The following is a 13,128-nucleotide window of genomic DNA, read 5'->3' as shown; positions in this document are numbered from 1 at the left end:
TAGTAACAAATTTATACTGGACTTTTCGTTATTTGTCCAGACATAGCAACAAATTTATTATAGACTTTTCGTTATTTGTCCAGATATAGCAACAAATTTACACTAGATTTTTCGTTATTTGTCCAGATATAGCAACAAATTTACACTAGACTTTTCGTTATTTGTGCAGATATAGCAACATTATTAGACTTTTCGTTATTTGTCCAGATATAGCGACAAATTTATTATGGCTTTTCATTATTTGTCAAGATATAGCAACAAGTTTACATTGGACTTTTTGTTTTTTATCAATATATATCAACAAATTTATCCAGGAACGAGAAATCATTTCTAAAAACAGTTAGGCTTTTTTAGTTTTCCGTAAAAGAAAACTACTGAGGTGGCTTTGTCTGTGCGTCCGTACTTTTTCTGTCCGCCCGCAGATCTTAACAAGTAAAAACTTTGCCGAAGAAATTTTCTGTACAACTTATAATCAAGGCCACCGAAAATAGTTCTGTCTTTCGGTGGTCTCGGCATAACGCTGTATGAGCCGCGAACTATGAAACTTTTAACTACGGCCCGTTGGCGGCCTATCCTATATAGTTGCCAGAAGCACGATTATGGCTAACTTTAACCTTAAATAAAATAAAAATTACTGAGGCTAGAGGGCTGCAATTTGGTATGTTTTATGATTGGAGGGTGGATGGTCAACATACCAATTTGCAGCCCTCTAGCCTTAATAGTTTTTAAGACCTGAGGGCGGACATAAAAAGTGCGGCCATACAGACAAAGCCGACACAACAGGTTTCTTTTACAGAAAACTAAAAACTACTGAGGCTAGACGGCTGGCAATTGGTATGTTGATTATCCACCCTCCAATCATCAAACACACCATATTGCAGCCTTCTAGATTCAGTAGTTTTTTGTTTTATTTAAGGTTAAAGTTAGCCACGGTCGTGCGTCTGGCAACGCTACAGGACATGCCACCACTGGGTCGTGGCTTAAATATTAATGGACCGCGGCTCAAACAGCATTATACCGAGACCACCGAAAGATAGATCTATTTTCGGTGGCCTTGATTATAAGCTTTTCGGTTGCTCCGAAGAAACTTCGGCGCAATTTATTGCTTGTTTTTATTCTTTACACTCTTTATCATGGCACTAAAATGGGTTTGGAGTCATTTAATTTTTTATTTCAGACAATGGATGTCCAGGCAGCCGTGGACGACGTCTTCTCTCTCTTCGGAGACTTTGGAAACGACGACTACATAGGAGAAATGGTCAGCCAGGAGCAACACGCCCTTCAGGCTGCTCATCTAGCCGAGACCGAAGGGTTTCCTCCTGAAGTAAGAACACGCTGGAATATGGAATAGTTTCTCCAATCCAGAATAGGATAGAATATAGAATTTAGGCCAAAGGCCAAGCGCTGGGACCTATGAGGTCATTCAGCTATGAAAGCGACACTGACAGTAAAAAGGGTTTAAAGGTGTAACAGGAGGAAAACCTCGCAGTTGCACTATATATGAATCAATTGTTAGGAGAAGGTTGAAAGTAAGATGGAAGAATGAGAATATGAACGGAGGTACAGTAAAGCGATTGAAAGAGGTTGCAGCTAAGGGCCGAGCGGACGCTTCAAAGGACCATAAGTGATGCCTAAAGTGCACCGCATGAGGTGCACTGACGGCACTAACCCCCGACGGGATTCCGCAATCTAGTTCCAATCTCATCTGGCTTTGATTTTTGGAAGTGGTTCATGAAAATCTGGCAATAAGGCCAAGCACCGGGGCACTTTCAACCATTCAGTGCTTAAGGTGAAAAGGAATTGGAGTGTCCTTTTCATCTTAAGCACCGAATGGTTGAAAGTGCCCCAGCCCTTGGCCTTATAGCTAGATTTTCATGAACCACTTCCAAAAATCAGAGCCCGATGAGATGACACAGATCTTATTGGTCTTTCTCTTCCCGTTCGTTTCTGTTCATTTCCAATAATCTTCTTGAAAACAAACTACGATTTCCAAAAAGAAATGTAATTTTTTCTCGATTAAATGTAAAACCTGACTGTCTATATATCCTTTATATATTCTAGCTAGTCGAGCGGGTTCCGTTCTCAGCTACCACTAGCTATAACGTGGTTCGGATTCCACAATAAGCTGTAGGTCCCGTTGCTAGGTAACCAACTGGTTCTTAGCCACGTAAAATAAATCTAATCCTTCGGGCCAGCCCTAGGAGAGCTGTTAATCAGCTCAGTGGTCTGGTTAAACTAAGATATACTTAATACGTAATACCCCTCAGTTGGCAGGCAGAGCCGTCAGTTGCACTTCAAGTGGTGCACTGTTGGCATTTCTAAAGGGTGTGTGCAGCGTCCCTTCAGCCCATTGCTGTACCTACTTTTTAGCCTTTTACTTTACCTCCATTCCCGATTCCTTTCTTTGGTCTTGCTGTTCAACCTCCCTAGCTATCACTACTTACAGCAGATGTGGGGTTTTCTACCTGTTTCACCTTTAGAGCCCTGTACTTCACCCCGTTTATTATCTGAATCGCATTACCTTGCCGTCAAACCACTCAGACTCCCTCTTTTCACTTTCTTAAACGCCGAATGGCCGAAAGTGGCCCAACGCTTGGCTTGGCAGCCTAAATTTTATCAAGTCAAAAAATCTGTAATGACTCAGAGCTTAAAATTCCCAATAGTTTGCCAAAATAGCGAAATAAATTGACACATCGAATTAAACTCTTGGTTTATTGTCCTCATAATTAAATAATTGTAGCTTTGCTTCAAGATGCGGGAAACATCTACTGTGGCACGATTAATTATATCCGGCCTATAACAAATGTCCCTCTCCGCGTAATATGCTTCTAATGCTTTCAGAAACTTCTTCGTCCAGAGTATTTGGCAACTACACCGTTAGGTGGGAGTTTGCTTCGCTCTTTTAATTGTAATAAAATTGTTTGCTGATCTCACGAACTGTGTCCTTGCTCGTTCTGACTCGCATCTCTTAGAATCTTATGACTCACATCATGTTAATGAAAGTGTAAGATGAGCAATAATTTACGTAGTTTATAAAAAAAAAAGTTTCCTGTTTGTTCACTGGAAATAAAAGACCGTTATATATAAGAACTAATAAAATGTTCTAGTGATAAAATTTTCCGCCTAAGAGGGACTGGCTTCAAAAAAAAAAAAAAAAACTTATATTTATCCTCCAACCACTAATCAAGAATGAATAAGCTGTTAAAAGACCTATGGAACCTCACTGACATTTCATACATTTTACTTCGAAGCCTCATCAGCAACGTGAAAACACCTCTAACCTATAGTATATGGAATATAGAATTTTGTCCATAGGCCAAGCGCTGGGCCTATTAGGTCATTCAGCGCTGAAACGAAAATTGACAGTAAAGAGGTTTGAAAGGTGTCACAGGAGGAAAACCTCTCAGTTGCACAATGAGTCAATTGTTAGGAAGGGTGGAAAGTAAGATGGAAGAAAGAATATAAACGGAGGTACAGCAAAAGGAATGAAAGGTACTGCAGCTAGGGGCCGAAGGGGGGCTGAAAAGAACATTAAGTAATGCCTACAGTGCATCGCATGAGGTGCACTGACGGCACTACCACTTACAGTCTAACAATCCAGTACAGCGATCCACTCACAATTCATTAAGCACACACTATCACTCCCATAATGGATCATTCTCTATGTCTTCAGCTCTGATCATTCTCGCCATTCACTCTTTCGGCAGTCCACCCTCCCCTACACTCACCCCACCTCTTCACTATAGTCTCATCTCTACTCCCCCACCCCACCCCGCCCGCCCTCCTCTGTATTCCACATGTACTTAGGAAGCAATTCATCTAAACGGCTTTCTTCACATTTACTCATACATTTAACATTCACTCTATACATTTCCTCTCACACCATCTGAAGAATCTTTCATTCCAAAAATGCTGTAGCGATTCTGCTCTCTTTCTTACGTTATCGTCCAATCTAATATCATCAACAACCCTCAAATAAAAATTAAAAATTATTCTCTTAAGCATGCGTTTAAAAATGTCGCTTCTCAGTTAGTATTATCATCGCCCTCGAGGCCGTGTGACGCAAATTTTATAATTACTATTCACTAGTACTATCACCTTTTCAGATTATCATCGGAGCTTTACTCCACGACATCGGACACCTGCATGGGAAACGCCTCTCAAAGCCCCATATGATCACAGACGGGCTGGTGTACGGCATCTGCAACCACGAGGCTCTCGGTAAGTTTTCATAAACGCCGGAAATGACGCACAAATAAATACGTATGGCTCTACGGCTAGAAATTCCCGGTAAGTAAAAGCTTTGTAAATGCTCTCCAGCAAGTTTAGTATCCCTTGAATATTCTAACGGGTAAAATTAACGGGGCACAAAAGTTTTCTTTTTTGACTAAAGTACCTGTTCTGAAGCTATTTTACGTCGGATGTTTAAGCATTCCAGGCAGCAAACTCCTTTTATCAAATAGATACCAGAAAAATCTTACAAAATGCTGATGCCACTTATTTTTTATTTGCATCACCAATAAATTTCTTTTCATGTTTCTCTTCGGATGAGAGGCCAGTGGCATTGTAGATTAAGAGAGAGAGAGAGAGAGAGAGAGAGAGAGAGAGAGAGAGAGAGAGAGAGAGAGAGAGAGAGAGAGACTCTTAACAGCATAGTTTTTTCCTACTTATTACCCACATCGTTTGGTACTTGCAGTGGGTCGATTTGTCATCATGACATTCATATGCAATATCCCACAAACATGACTATGTGATTTACCAACGATTTTCAACGAAATGCATTACATGGCAACTCGCAACAGTCCCCTTTTTTTTTTATTTATTTATCTGAGTACTCTTATGTGATTTATCTGAGTACTCTCTTGTGAAAAGACGCCTGTTTCATGAAAGTACTAGAATCCGACTTTATCGTGACATACCTGTGATAAATATGAAGCTTTAGAGATTAAAATAAAATTATATTTCAAAAAAGTTTCCTAACGCGTAGTGTTACTCGATGTGATTTGCATATATGTTACGTATACTTGTCCGTTTTTTATCTACTTATAAACTGAATCTAAAGAATGTAACGGTTCCTCATCGGCTAAATCATGAATTACAAGAATACCTTCAACACTCAATTGCTGAAACATGCGCGTTTGAAATAATAACGTTTTCCTAACGGTAAATATTTCCCCAGTAAGTGGCTTGTCACCGATGTGCAATTGGAGAACAGGAGAATATTAGGCTTGTTGGTAATGTCCATCAACAATTATCACTAGAATTGTTTCATAAAGACAGAAAAAAAAGAAAGGCTCGGCTACAAAGCTCTGATAACACCGTAAGAGGTTAGGTAACACGAGAGTGAACTGCGTTATAGAAGGAAAACCACAAAGAATTATGAAATAGCTTACAATGAACAACAGCTATGATTCATTCTGCAGAGGAGACAGCAGAATTTTGGAACAATGTTACATGACAATATGAAAACTCATTTTACCATGAACACCAAACTATCAACAAAATTTCAACCCGAGACATAGTCGCTTGTAAGCCTAGCTGCAGCTCATAGTACCTTCTATTATTATTCCCAATAAACACACTTCTATTATTATTCCCAATAAACACACGTGTTCGTAAACCCAAACCAAATGCCATAAAGTGGCTTAATAAGCATCCACAGAATAGCAGATTGGTTTAGATTAAGCCCGTGAGCTAGAGGAAGGTCAACCAACCGAGGCCACAGAACACTCACATAGAAGTAGAATTTACCGTCTACATTATGAAAATACAAGGAATTAAATCAACAAGAGAAAATGTGGCGGTGTACCCTAGATCAAGGGAACTCAAAACCCAAGAATGTGAAAGGCCGTAGCCCATGGCATTAAGATCGCTTGTATGGTCACCATCCAGCAAAAAGCAACTAGGTGGACCCTGAGACAACTCAGAAGCAACACACAAAAACACCGCAATCAAGCATAACATAACTGCAAAGACGGAATACTGAGCACCACCACCACCTTACTACCCCCGCTTGTGACACTTCACTGATCAATCATAATAGCTAAAAGTAAATATTATTACACATTAAGTGCTTGTCTTTTCATGTTCTTTTATGAAACAGTATTCATTATGATTAGGCAGGAAAATGAACAGGGTTCCAGTTCTATTTGCATTCTTGTTTCAACTTAGGTCTTGTGCCGAGTCATTCTTTTTACTTAGTCAAAGCAGCAAGCAACACTACTCAAAATGAAACTCGAGAACCGGTCAAAACAAGACGATATTGATAAAAGTCTATCTCCTTCGATATTGATAAAAGACTATCTCCTTTGGGGGACAGGGGATTCCCAGGACCATCGAAATGAAACCGCAAACAAGGAAAATTAATACCATTGTAGGGGCCTCACAAATCTAGATTAATTATTGATAACTGATACTATGCCTCGATTTTGAACTCGCTAGGTCTAATAACATATCCTATAAATTTGCGAAATGACTTGCGAACAACGTACTAAAGGTATATTAACGGTTCAAGAAATTAAAGTCATTGTTATTATTTCATGTAAATAACCATACTATGAAAATTTTTAAAAATACGCTGCCTTCATTCACGCTACTAAAAATTGTTGCATTATGAAAGTACTGTAGACCTAACAAATTAAGTTGTTTTGTATCAGTGTACGTTAAATACTTGTCATGCTCATTTCTGACATCATCGCTCTTTCCTCGTCAGTTTTTCTTCAATTTCTGTATATTATAGAGCCATATTAGTCCCTTTGTGCAGAGGATAAACATTTTGACTTGCCCATTGTACGATTAATTTTGAAGACCAACTGTTTACTTAAATGACTGATAGCTACTTACTTTTGGCATACGCTGAATATGTTAAAAACCAATGAAACCAAAAACGCTTGGAGTGATTCGCGTATGCTTTATTACCTAAGTAATTAGCACTAGTACAGTACATTAATTTTACAGCAGTTCGTGTTATGTGGTGATAATTGGCCAGCACAAGAAGTAACCGATGTTCATGACATCGACTGAGGGTATATTGAGCAGTTGCCATTCAGTATTACAATAGTGAATAACTCCAAAAATATCGATAAAATCTCAGACTTCTTAAGAATACCGTACAAGTTACTACGCTCTTATTTGAACTGACTGAACTGAATTGAATATATAATTTAGGCCAAAGGCCAACCACTGGGGCCTATGAGGTCATTCGGAGCTGAGGCGGAAACTGACGGTAAAAAGTTTGAAAGGTGTAACAGGAGGCAAACGTCGCAGGTGCACTGTGAATCAATTGTTAGGAGAGGGTGGAAAGTAAGATGGAAGAGAACACGAAAGGAGGTAGAGAAAAAGCAATGAAAGGCGTTGAAGATAGGGGCCGAAGGCACGCTGCGAAGAACCTTACATAATGCCTACAGTGCACCGCATGAGGTGCACTGACGGCACTAACCCCCTTACGGAGATGCTGTTATTTCGATATATCTTACACATTATTCCGAACGTAATATTAAACGAAAATCATCCCTCTCCACTTCATTAGAGGAGCTATCAAACCCCAAGTCAATTCTGCCATCTATCGGTGGTTTCTAGAATAAATGAGCATTTTTTATCACCGTTCACTTGGTGCTATTTGGTATAAATTTTAGTACTTGGGAAAGTGGTGAGTTCAAGATATCTGATTCCAGTCCAAAATATCTGATGGCTAGCAATATGTATAGCTGCAACGGAAGACATTTAACCGAAATCTACGAGGTAGCCTCAATCGCATGGCTGGACCGGACATGATGATGGCATGTCATATTTTATATGTTGAACATTATTATTATCTTAATAATTGGCTGCAAAATATTTTGTACAGGCAAACCACTATTCCAGTGACCAATTATTGTTTTCTTTTCCCCGAGGATGAAATGGTATGCTATCAATGTATGAAAGGCGCCGAAGTCAAACGTTTGCTTGAAGTAGGCCTATGTATCCACCTAGTACACCTACTCCGAGGTGCTAGTACTAAACATGGCGGAAGTTCCTTGGGACGCCGTGTTTAGTACTAGCCCCTCGGGGATCAAAGTATTACATACACCCATTCACATGTTGTGTGGTCGACAAATTATATCAATAAACGATATCTTTGCGCGGCCGTCTACTTTACAAAGGATGAGTTTACCCTGGACTTTCACAAAGGTGGATGGATACACCCAATTGTTAGACCCTGCCTTCACACCATGCACAAAATAAGGAAAATGGATTATCCTTATTCACCCTCGTTGGTGAAAATAATGATAATAACAATGACGTTGAACGATAATAGCTATTGTGACGACACTGACGATGTAATGACTGCCTATGATCTTGGCGATCCCGAGATGGCTGCGATGACTGGTGGGAATGACAATTATGAACAGAGCCCTAACGATAATTTTAATCATGATGGTGAAGGCCTAATGACTAATAATGATGATGGTGACAAAGGAGAAGACGATGGTTGCGATGAAGAAGCTTTGTGGATATAGCCTAGTAACCAATAACAGTGATAATAACACTGCCACGAGCGTGGCGGTAGCCTATGTGCAGTGACTGACAATGACGATAATATTAAATGACAATGACTCTGGTGGCGCTAAGGACACTAATGAGAAAAACGGTGTAAACTATGATAATGCTGATAACAATAATGGTGATAAGGACAATCGTGGTGATAATGAAAAGATGAACGTCTCATGTTAGTGGTTAGCCTAGCTTCATTTTCACATACCCTTATTGCTAAGTAGATCGTTGTTACCAAGCTCTACGAACCATCGGCAACGCGTTGTCTGTTCTCACTTCATTTCTTAGTTGATATGGTATACGAATCGCTAATAGTTTCGCCCAGTGGCTCACATTTAACTAAAATACAACGGCCATTACTAACCGACGGTTCACAGCTTCCAGAACAAGGGGGCCCGATTCCGCCAACGCCACCGAGGTTTATGCAGTTGCCGGTTAGCATTTAAATTTAACGTATTTAAGGCCCAAAACATTACGATAGGAGTTCACGGACTTCTGCTGGATAATGTATACATTAGTAAGTAATCATTTAAAAGTATCGCACTGAACTTTAAGGACGATGAGCACCGAAAACCCTCTGTCGAACTTTTGAACTGGACATTGCCACACACCGTAGGCTGGAAGACTGACGCGGTGCAATTCTCCCGCCATCTATTGGCCGTTTGTAGAAACGGTGGCAACTCTGGTAACTGTAAATGCTGATTTGATATACCCATACCAATGCAAGGCTTTGATTTATGAGATATGAGATAGAACGAGGTGGTTTTTATGTTATATTTTACTGGATACCGTCTCACATATAGGTATGTATTCAGATGAAGTTGCTGACAAATTAGCAAAAGATGCAACACATGAAACCTCTGTTGATATTTCTATTGTTGGTGTCAGTTTTCGTCAAATAAAGAGAGGTATGAGTCATCGTGAGCTGCATAGGAGACTGATTTTAGCAGGCGGCAGTTAGCATGAGGCATTATTTGTATTATCTGGAAATACCCATACTACATATGGCAAAGCTTTCTTAAAATGACATATTTATAATGAGGTTAAGGTTAGGATACAAGTATTCATGGGAATATGTTGGTTATGGTAATCATTTTTCATGTAAACTACATCATTATGTATTATATTGTACTGAAACTTTCAGAATATTTAGGGACAGAAGTGTTGATACAGTTCCAGAGAAGGTGTGTTATTTACTTAACAATAATATGGTTCCAAGAATTAAGAAGTTCCCAATTTCTATTGGAACAAGTAATTTTGGAAGGTGAATTTATTTTTGTTAAAATATTTTGGAGGGTGTACCAGCATGCTGATACACCCCCATTTGATGTATATGAAATATATGCCAATAAATCTTTTGAATTTGAATTGAAATTTGTTAAAGATATCTTACTGTAATCTTACTGTAAAGTATAAGATTCCTTATATTTTTTTCTAATAATTTATCTTTTTCTATATTTCCGATTATCTTTTCCTACTTCTTTCACACGAATGCCATATTCTTTGGAAGCTTGAATTTCAAGTCAGTGGCCTCTGAGCTTGTTCCATATGAATAGGGTTCATCTTCTGAACAATAATAATAATTTTCTGAGCAGAATCGTTATCTTTTCCATTTTATATGAAAATCGAGGCATCGTCTCTCATATAATATCATAATAATAATAATAACTGACCTGCACAAATTACGACGGCACTAATGAGAACTAACTGATGAATTTTTGTTGCATAAGTGTTACGTTGTATAAATAGTAACATTAAATGAAATTACAATAACATGATAAAAACAGTCATAATGATAACGAAATTATAATTATAATGGTGAAAATATCAGCAGTGATGAAAATGACAACGATGATGATAATGATAGTAAAGGTATGGCGATCATGTGTGATGATGAAAATTATTATGATACTAAAAGGACTTCACTAAATAATATATGTATATATAACACACATGTGTACATATATACATATATAATCATACACATAATATTATATTGTATATATACATATATTATTTAATGAAGTCCTTTTAGTATCACAATAATTTTCATCATCATAAAATTATTATGATACTAAAAGGACTTCATTAAATAATATATGTATATATATATATATATATATATATATATATATATATATATATATATATATATACAATGTGTATATTATATATATATACATATATATATATACACACAATTAGCCTAAGCTGTCTTAAATCAGGATAAATGCTATCTCATGGGCCAAAGGAAACCAAACAGAATTAATTTATTGAAAATCTTAATTTCAAGAGGATTAATAACCTTAATCCCTGAGTCTTAGCCGTAGACTAAAGGACCTCATAATGTGTTCCCTGACAGCTCATAATCTAGACATTTCCTCTTGTATAAATGAAGCTCCTATGTACTGTCTTTCTTGTAGCTTTTTTTTTTTTTTTTACAGTTTCTGAGCTGAATTTTTACCCTAGCTTACAGTTACCATGTAGTTGTCAATTCTGTGGCAGACAAAGCTTGATTCAGAGATTTTAAAACAGTGCACGAAATATCGGTGCTAGGCCTACTATAGTTGGCGGTCTACCTAGGGGATCAAATGTGTTTCGCCGTATTTAGTACTAGCCCCTCGGGGATCAAATGTGATCAAGCGCACTTAGGGACATTTAATCTCCGAGGGGCTAGTACTAAACACGGCGAAACAGTGCAGAAAAACGCAGGTAGACCGCCTACTATAGTAGCACCGAAATATCTTTAAAAAGTGAAGCACAGATTACAATATATGAAATTAATTCTCTCTCTCTCTCTCTCTCTCTCTCTCTCTCTCTCTCTCTCTCTCTCTCTCTCTCTCTCTCTCAGGCCAGGAGTATCTTGAAGGACTCGGGTTCCCTTCAGAGGTTTCAGACTTCGTCAGGAGACACGTCGATGCGAAAAGATATCTCGTGACTACGGACCCTAACTATTACGAACGTAAGTGAAGAAGTAGATCAACAGTTGAAGGATTACAGTAGGTGTTACTCTTCCTTACGATGCTGGTAGCGATTTTACATCGGAGAGAGACGATACTACCGGTGGGAGGCTTGTAACTCCTGTGGAGAGACTGAGACTATTTACAGTGGCAGACTCAAGATTTTTCCCGGGCAAGGGGCGGGGTAGTGGGTGAGGGAAGAGAGAGAGAGAGAGAGAGAGAGAGAGAGAGAAAGAGTTGCTGATTACTAGTGGTAGCATTATAGAGCAGAAGAATAGAATATAGAATTTAAGTCAAGTGCTGGGACCTATGAGGTCATTCAGCACTGAAACGTAAATTGACAGGAAAAGGTTTGAAAGGTGCAACAGGAGGAAAACCTCACAGTTGCACTATGAATCAGTTACTGGGAGAGGGTCGAAGTAAGGTGAAAGAGAATATGAAGTGAGGCAGAGTAAAAGGAGTGAAAGGGGTTGTAGCTAGGGGCGGGAGGAACTTTGCAAAGAACCTTCAGTAATGCCTACATTGCACCGCATGAGGTGCACTGACGGTACTAACCCCCTACGTTGGTGGTAGCATTATGATTCCTTGGAAAGAGACGGAGAGGCCATATACAGGCGGTGGATTTGTATACTTTCGGAAATCTATACCTTTTAAAGGTTATAAGCAGTAACATATTACTTCTATGCAGTGCACTTGTACATACTAAAGCTATGTGAACATTACCTTGCTTCCCTCATTAACAAACGATTTTTTATATTGAATAAAACCTGATCCAACAACCAATGATGAAATTTTTACCATAATTACTACAATGATGATCCAACAGGCCTGTCCCCAGCCAGTAAGACGACATTGGAACACCAAGGAGGAAGGATGACCGAAGCGGAAGTCGAGGTTTTTCGCAAGGACCCTAAATTCCAAGCCATTCTGCGCATGCGCGATTGGGACGAGAGAGCCAAGGACCCCAGTGTCGTGACACCTTCCCTTCAGCACTACAAAGATATCTGTCTTGCTTACTTAAGTAAAAGGTGTAAGTGAGATACCCAGGGTATTGTCGAGATAATGCACGTTCAGCAGGATTGAAGAAGCAATAAAACGTTGGTCGAGTACTAAAACACTTTATTTGTCAGTGTACCTTGACCGTTATTATATATATATATATATATATATATATATATATATATATATATATATATATATATATATATATATACATTCATATATATACAATGTACACATATGTATATAAATATATATATCTATATATATGATATATATATATACAGTATAATACATACGATCTAACAAAAAAAAAAAAAAAATATATATATATATATAAGGAAGAAAATTACACGGTATTTCCACAGGATTTGCTTAAACAAGGGTACTGTAATACGATCTTTTCTTGGTTAAGTTAGTGCAGCATGCGTCCAGAATTTAATACGTTCAGAATTATTCGTGCCTCTCTTTTTACCCCGTAGGAGGCTAGCGCCGTCAGTGCACCTCATGCGGTACAATGTAGGCATTACTAGCTGCAACTGCTTTCATTTCTTTTACTGTACCTCCGTTCATATTCTCTTTCTTCCGTCTTACTTTCCACCCTCTCCTAACAATTGTTTCATCATTATTCTCAGCG

The 13,128-nt window shown here is 38.5% G+C and overlaps 2 protein-coding genes across 4 annotated transcripts in view; one reads left to right on the top strand and one right to left on the bottom strand.

Annotated features, from left to right (window-relative positions):
* Positions 1-9,157, bottom strand: part of tn (tripartite motif containing protein thin) — a 128,222-nt gene extending 119,065 nt beyond the window's left edge. Inside the window, exon 1 of the mRNA XM_067121103.1 lies at positions 8,741-9,157. The gene's annotated coding sequence lies outside the window, so the exon portion shown is untranslated. The remainder of the gene's footprint in view (positions 1-8,740) is intronic.
* The window catches only part of LOC136848667 (2-amino-1-hydroxyethylphosphonate dioxygenase (glycine-forming)-like), a 22,009-nt gene extending 9,408 nt beyond the window's left edge, over positions 1-12,601 (top strand). For 2 of the 3 annotated variants that reach the window (XM_067121109.1, XM_067121108.1), the window contains exons 2-5: positions 1,178-1,324; positions 4,107-4,221; positions 11,384-11,494; positions 12,319-12,601. In XM_067121109.1, the coding sequence (XP_066977210.1) occupies positions 1,181-1,324; positions 4,107-4,221; positions 11,384-11,494; positions 12,319-12,530 (582 nt within the window). In that variant the 5' untranslated portion in view covers positions 1,178-1,180 and the 3' untranslated portion in view covers positions 12,531-12,601. The remainder of the gene's footprint in view (positions 1-1,177; positions 1,325-4,106; positions 4,222-11,383; positions 11,495-12,318) is intronic. The other variant, XM_067121110.1, reaches the window with a different exon arrangement.
* The last annotated feature ends 527 nt before the right edge of the window (positions 12,602-13,128 follow it).

This window comes from Macrobrachium rosenbergii, chromosome 19, assembly GCF_040412425.1.
Source record: "Macrobrachium rosenbergii isolate ZJJX-2024 chromosome 19, ASM4041242v1, whole genome shotgun sequence".
Classification (NCBI taxonomy): Eukaryota; Metazoa; Arthropoda; class Malacostraca; order Decapoda; family Palaemonidae; genus Macrobrachium; species Macrobrachium rosenbergii.
This window is presented reverse-complemented; position numbering and strand designations above follow the sequence as displayed.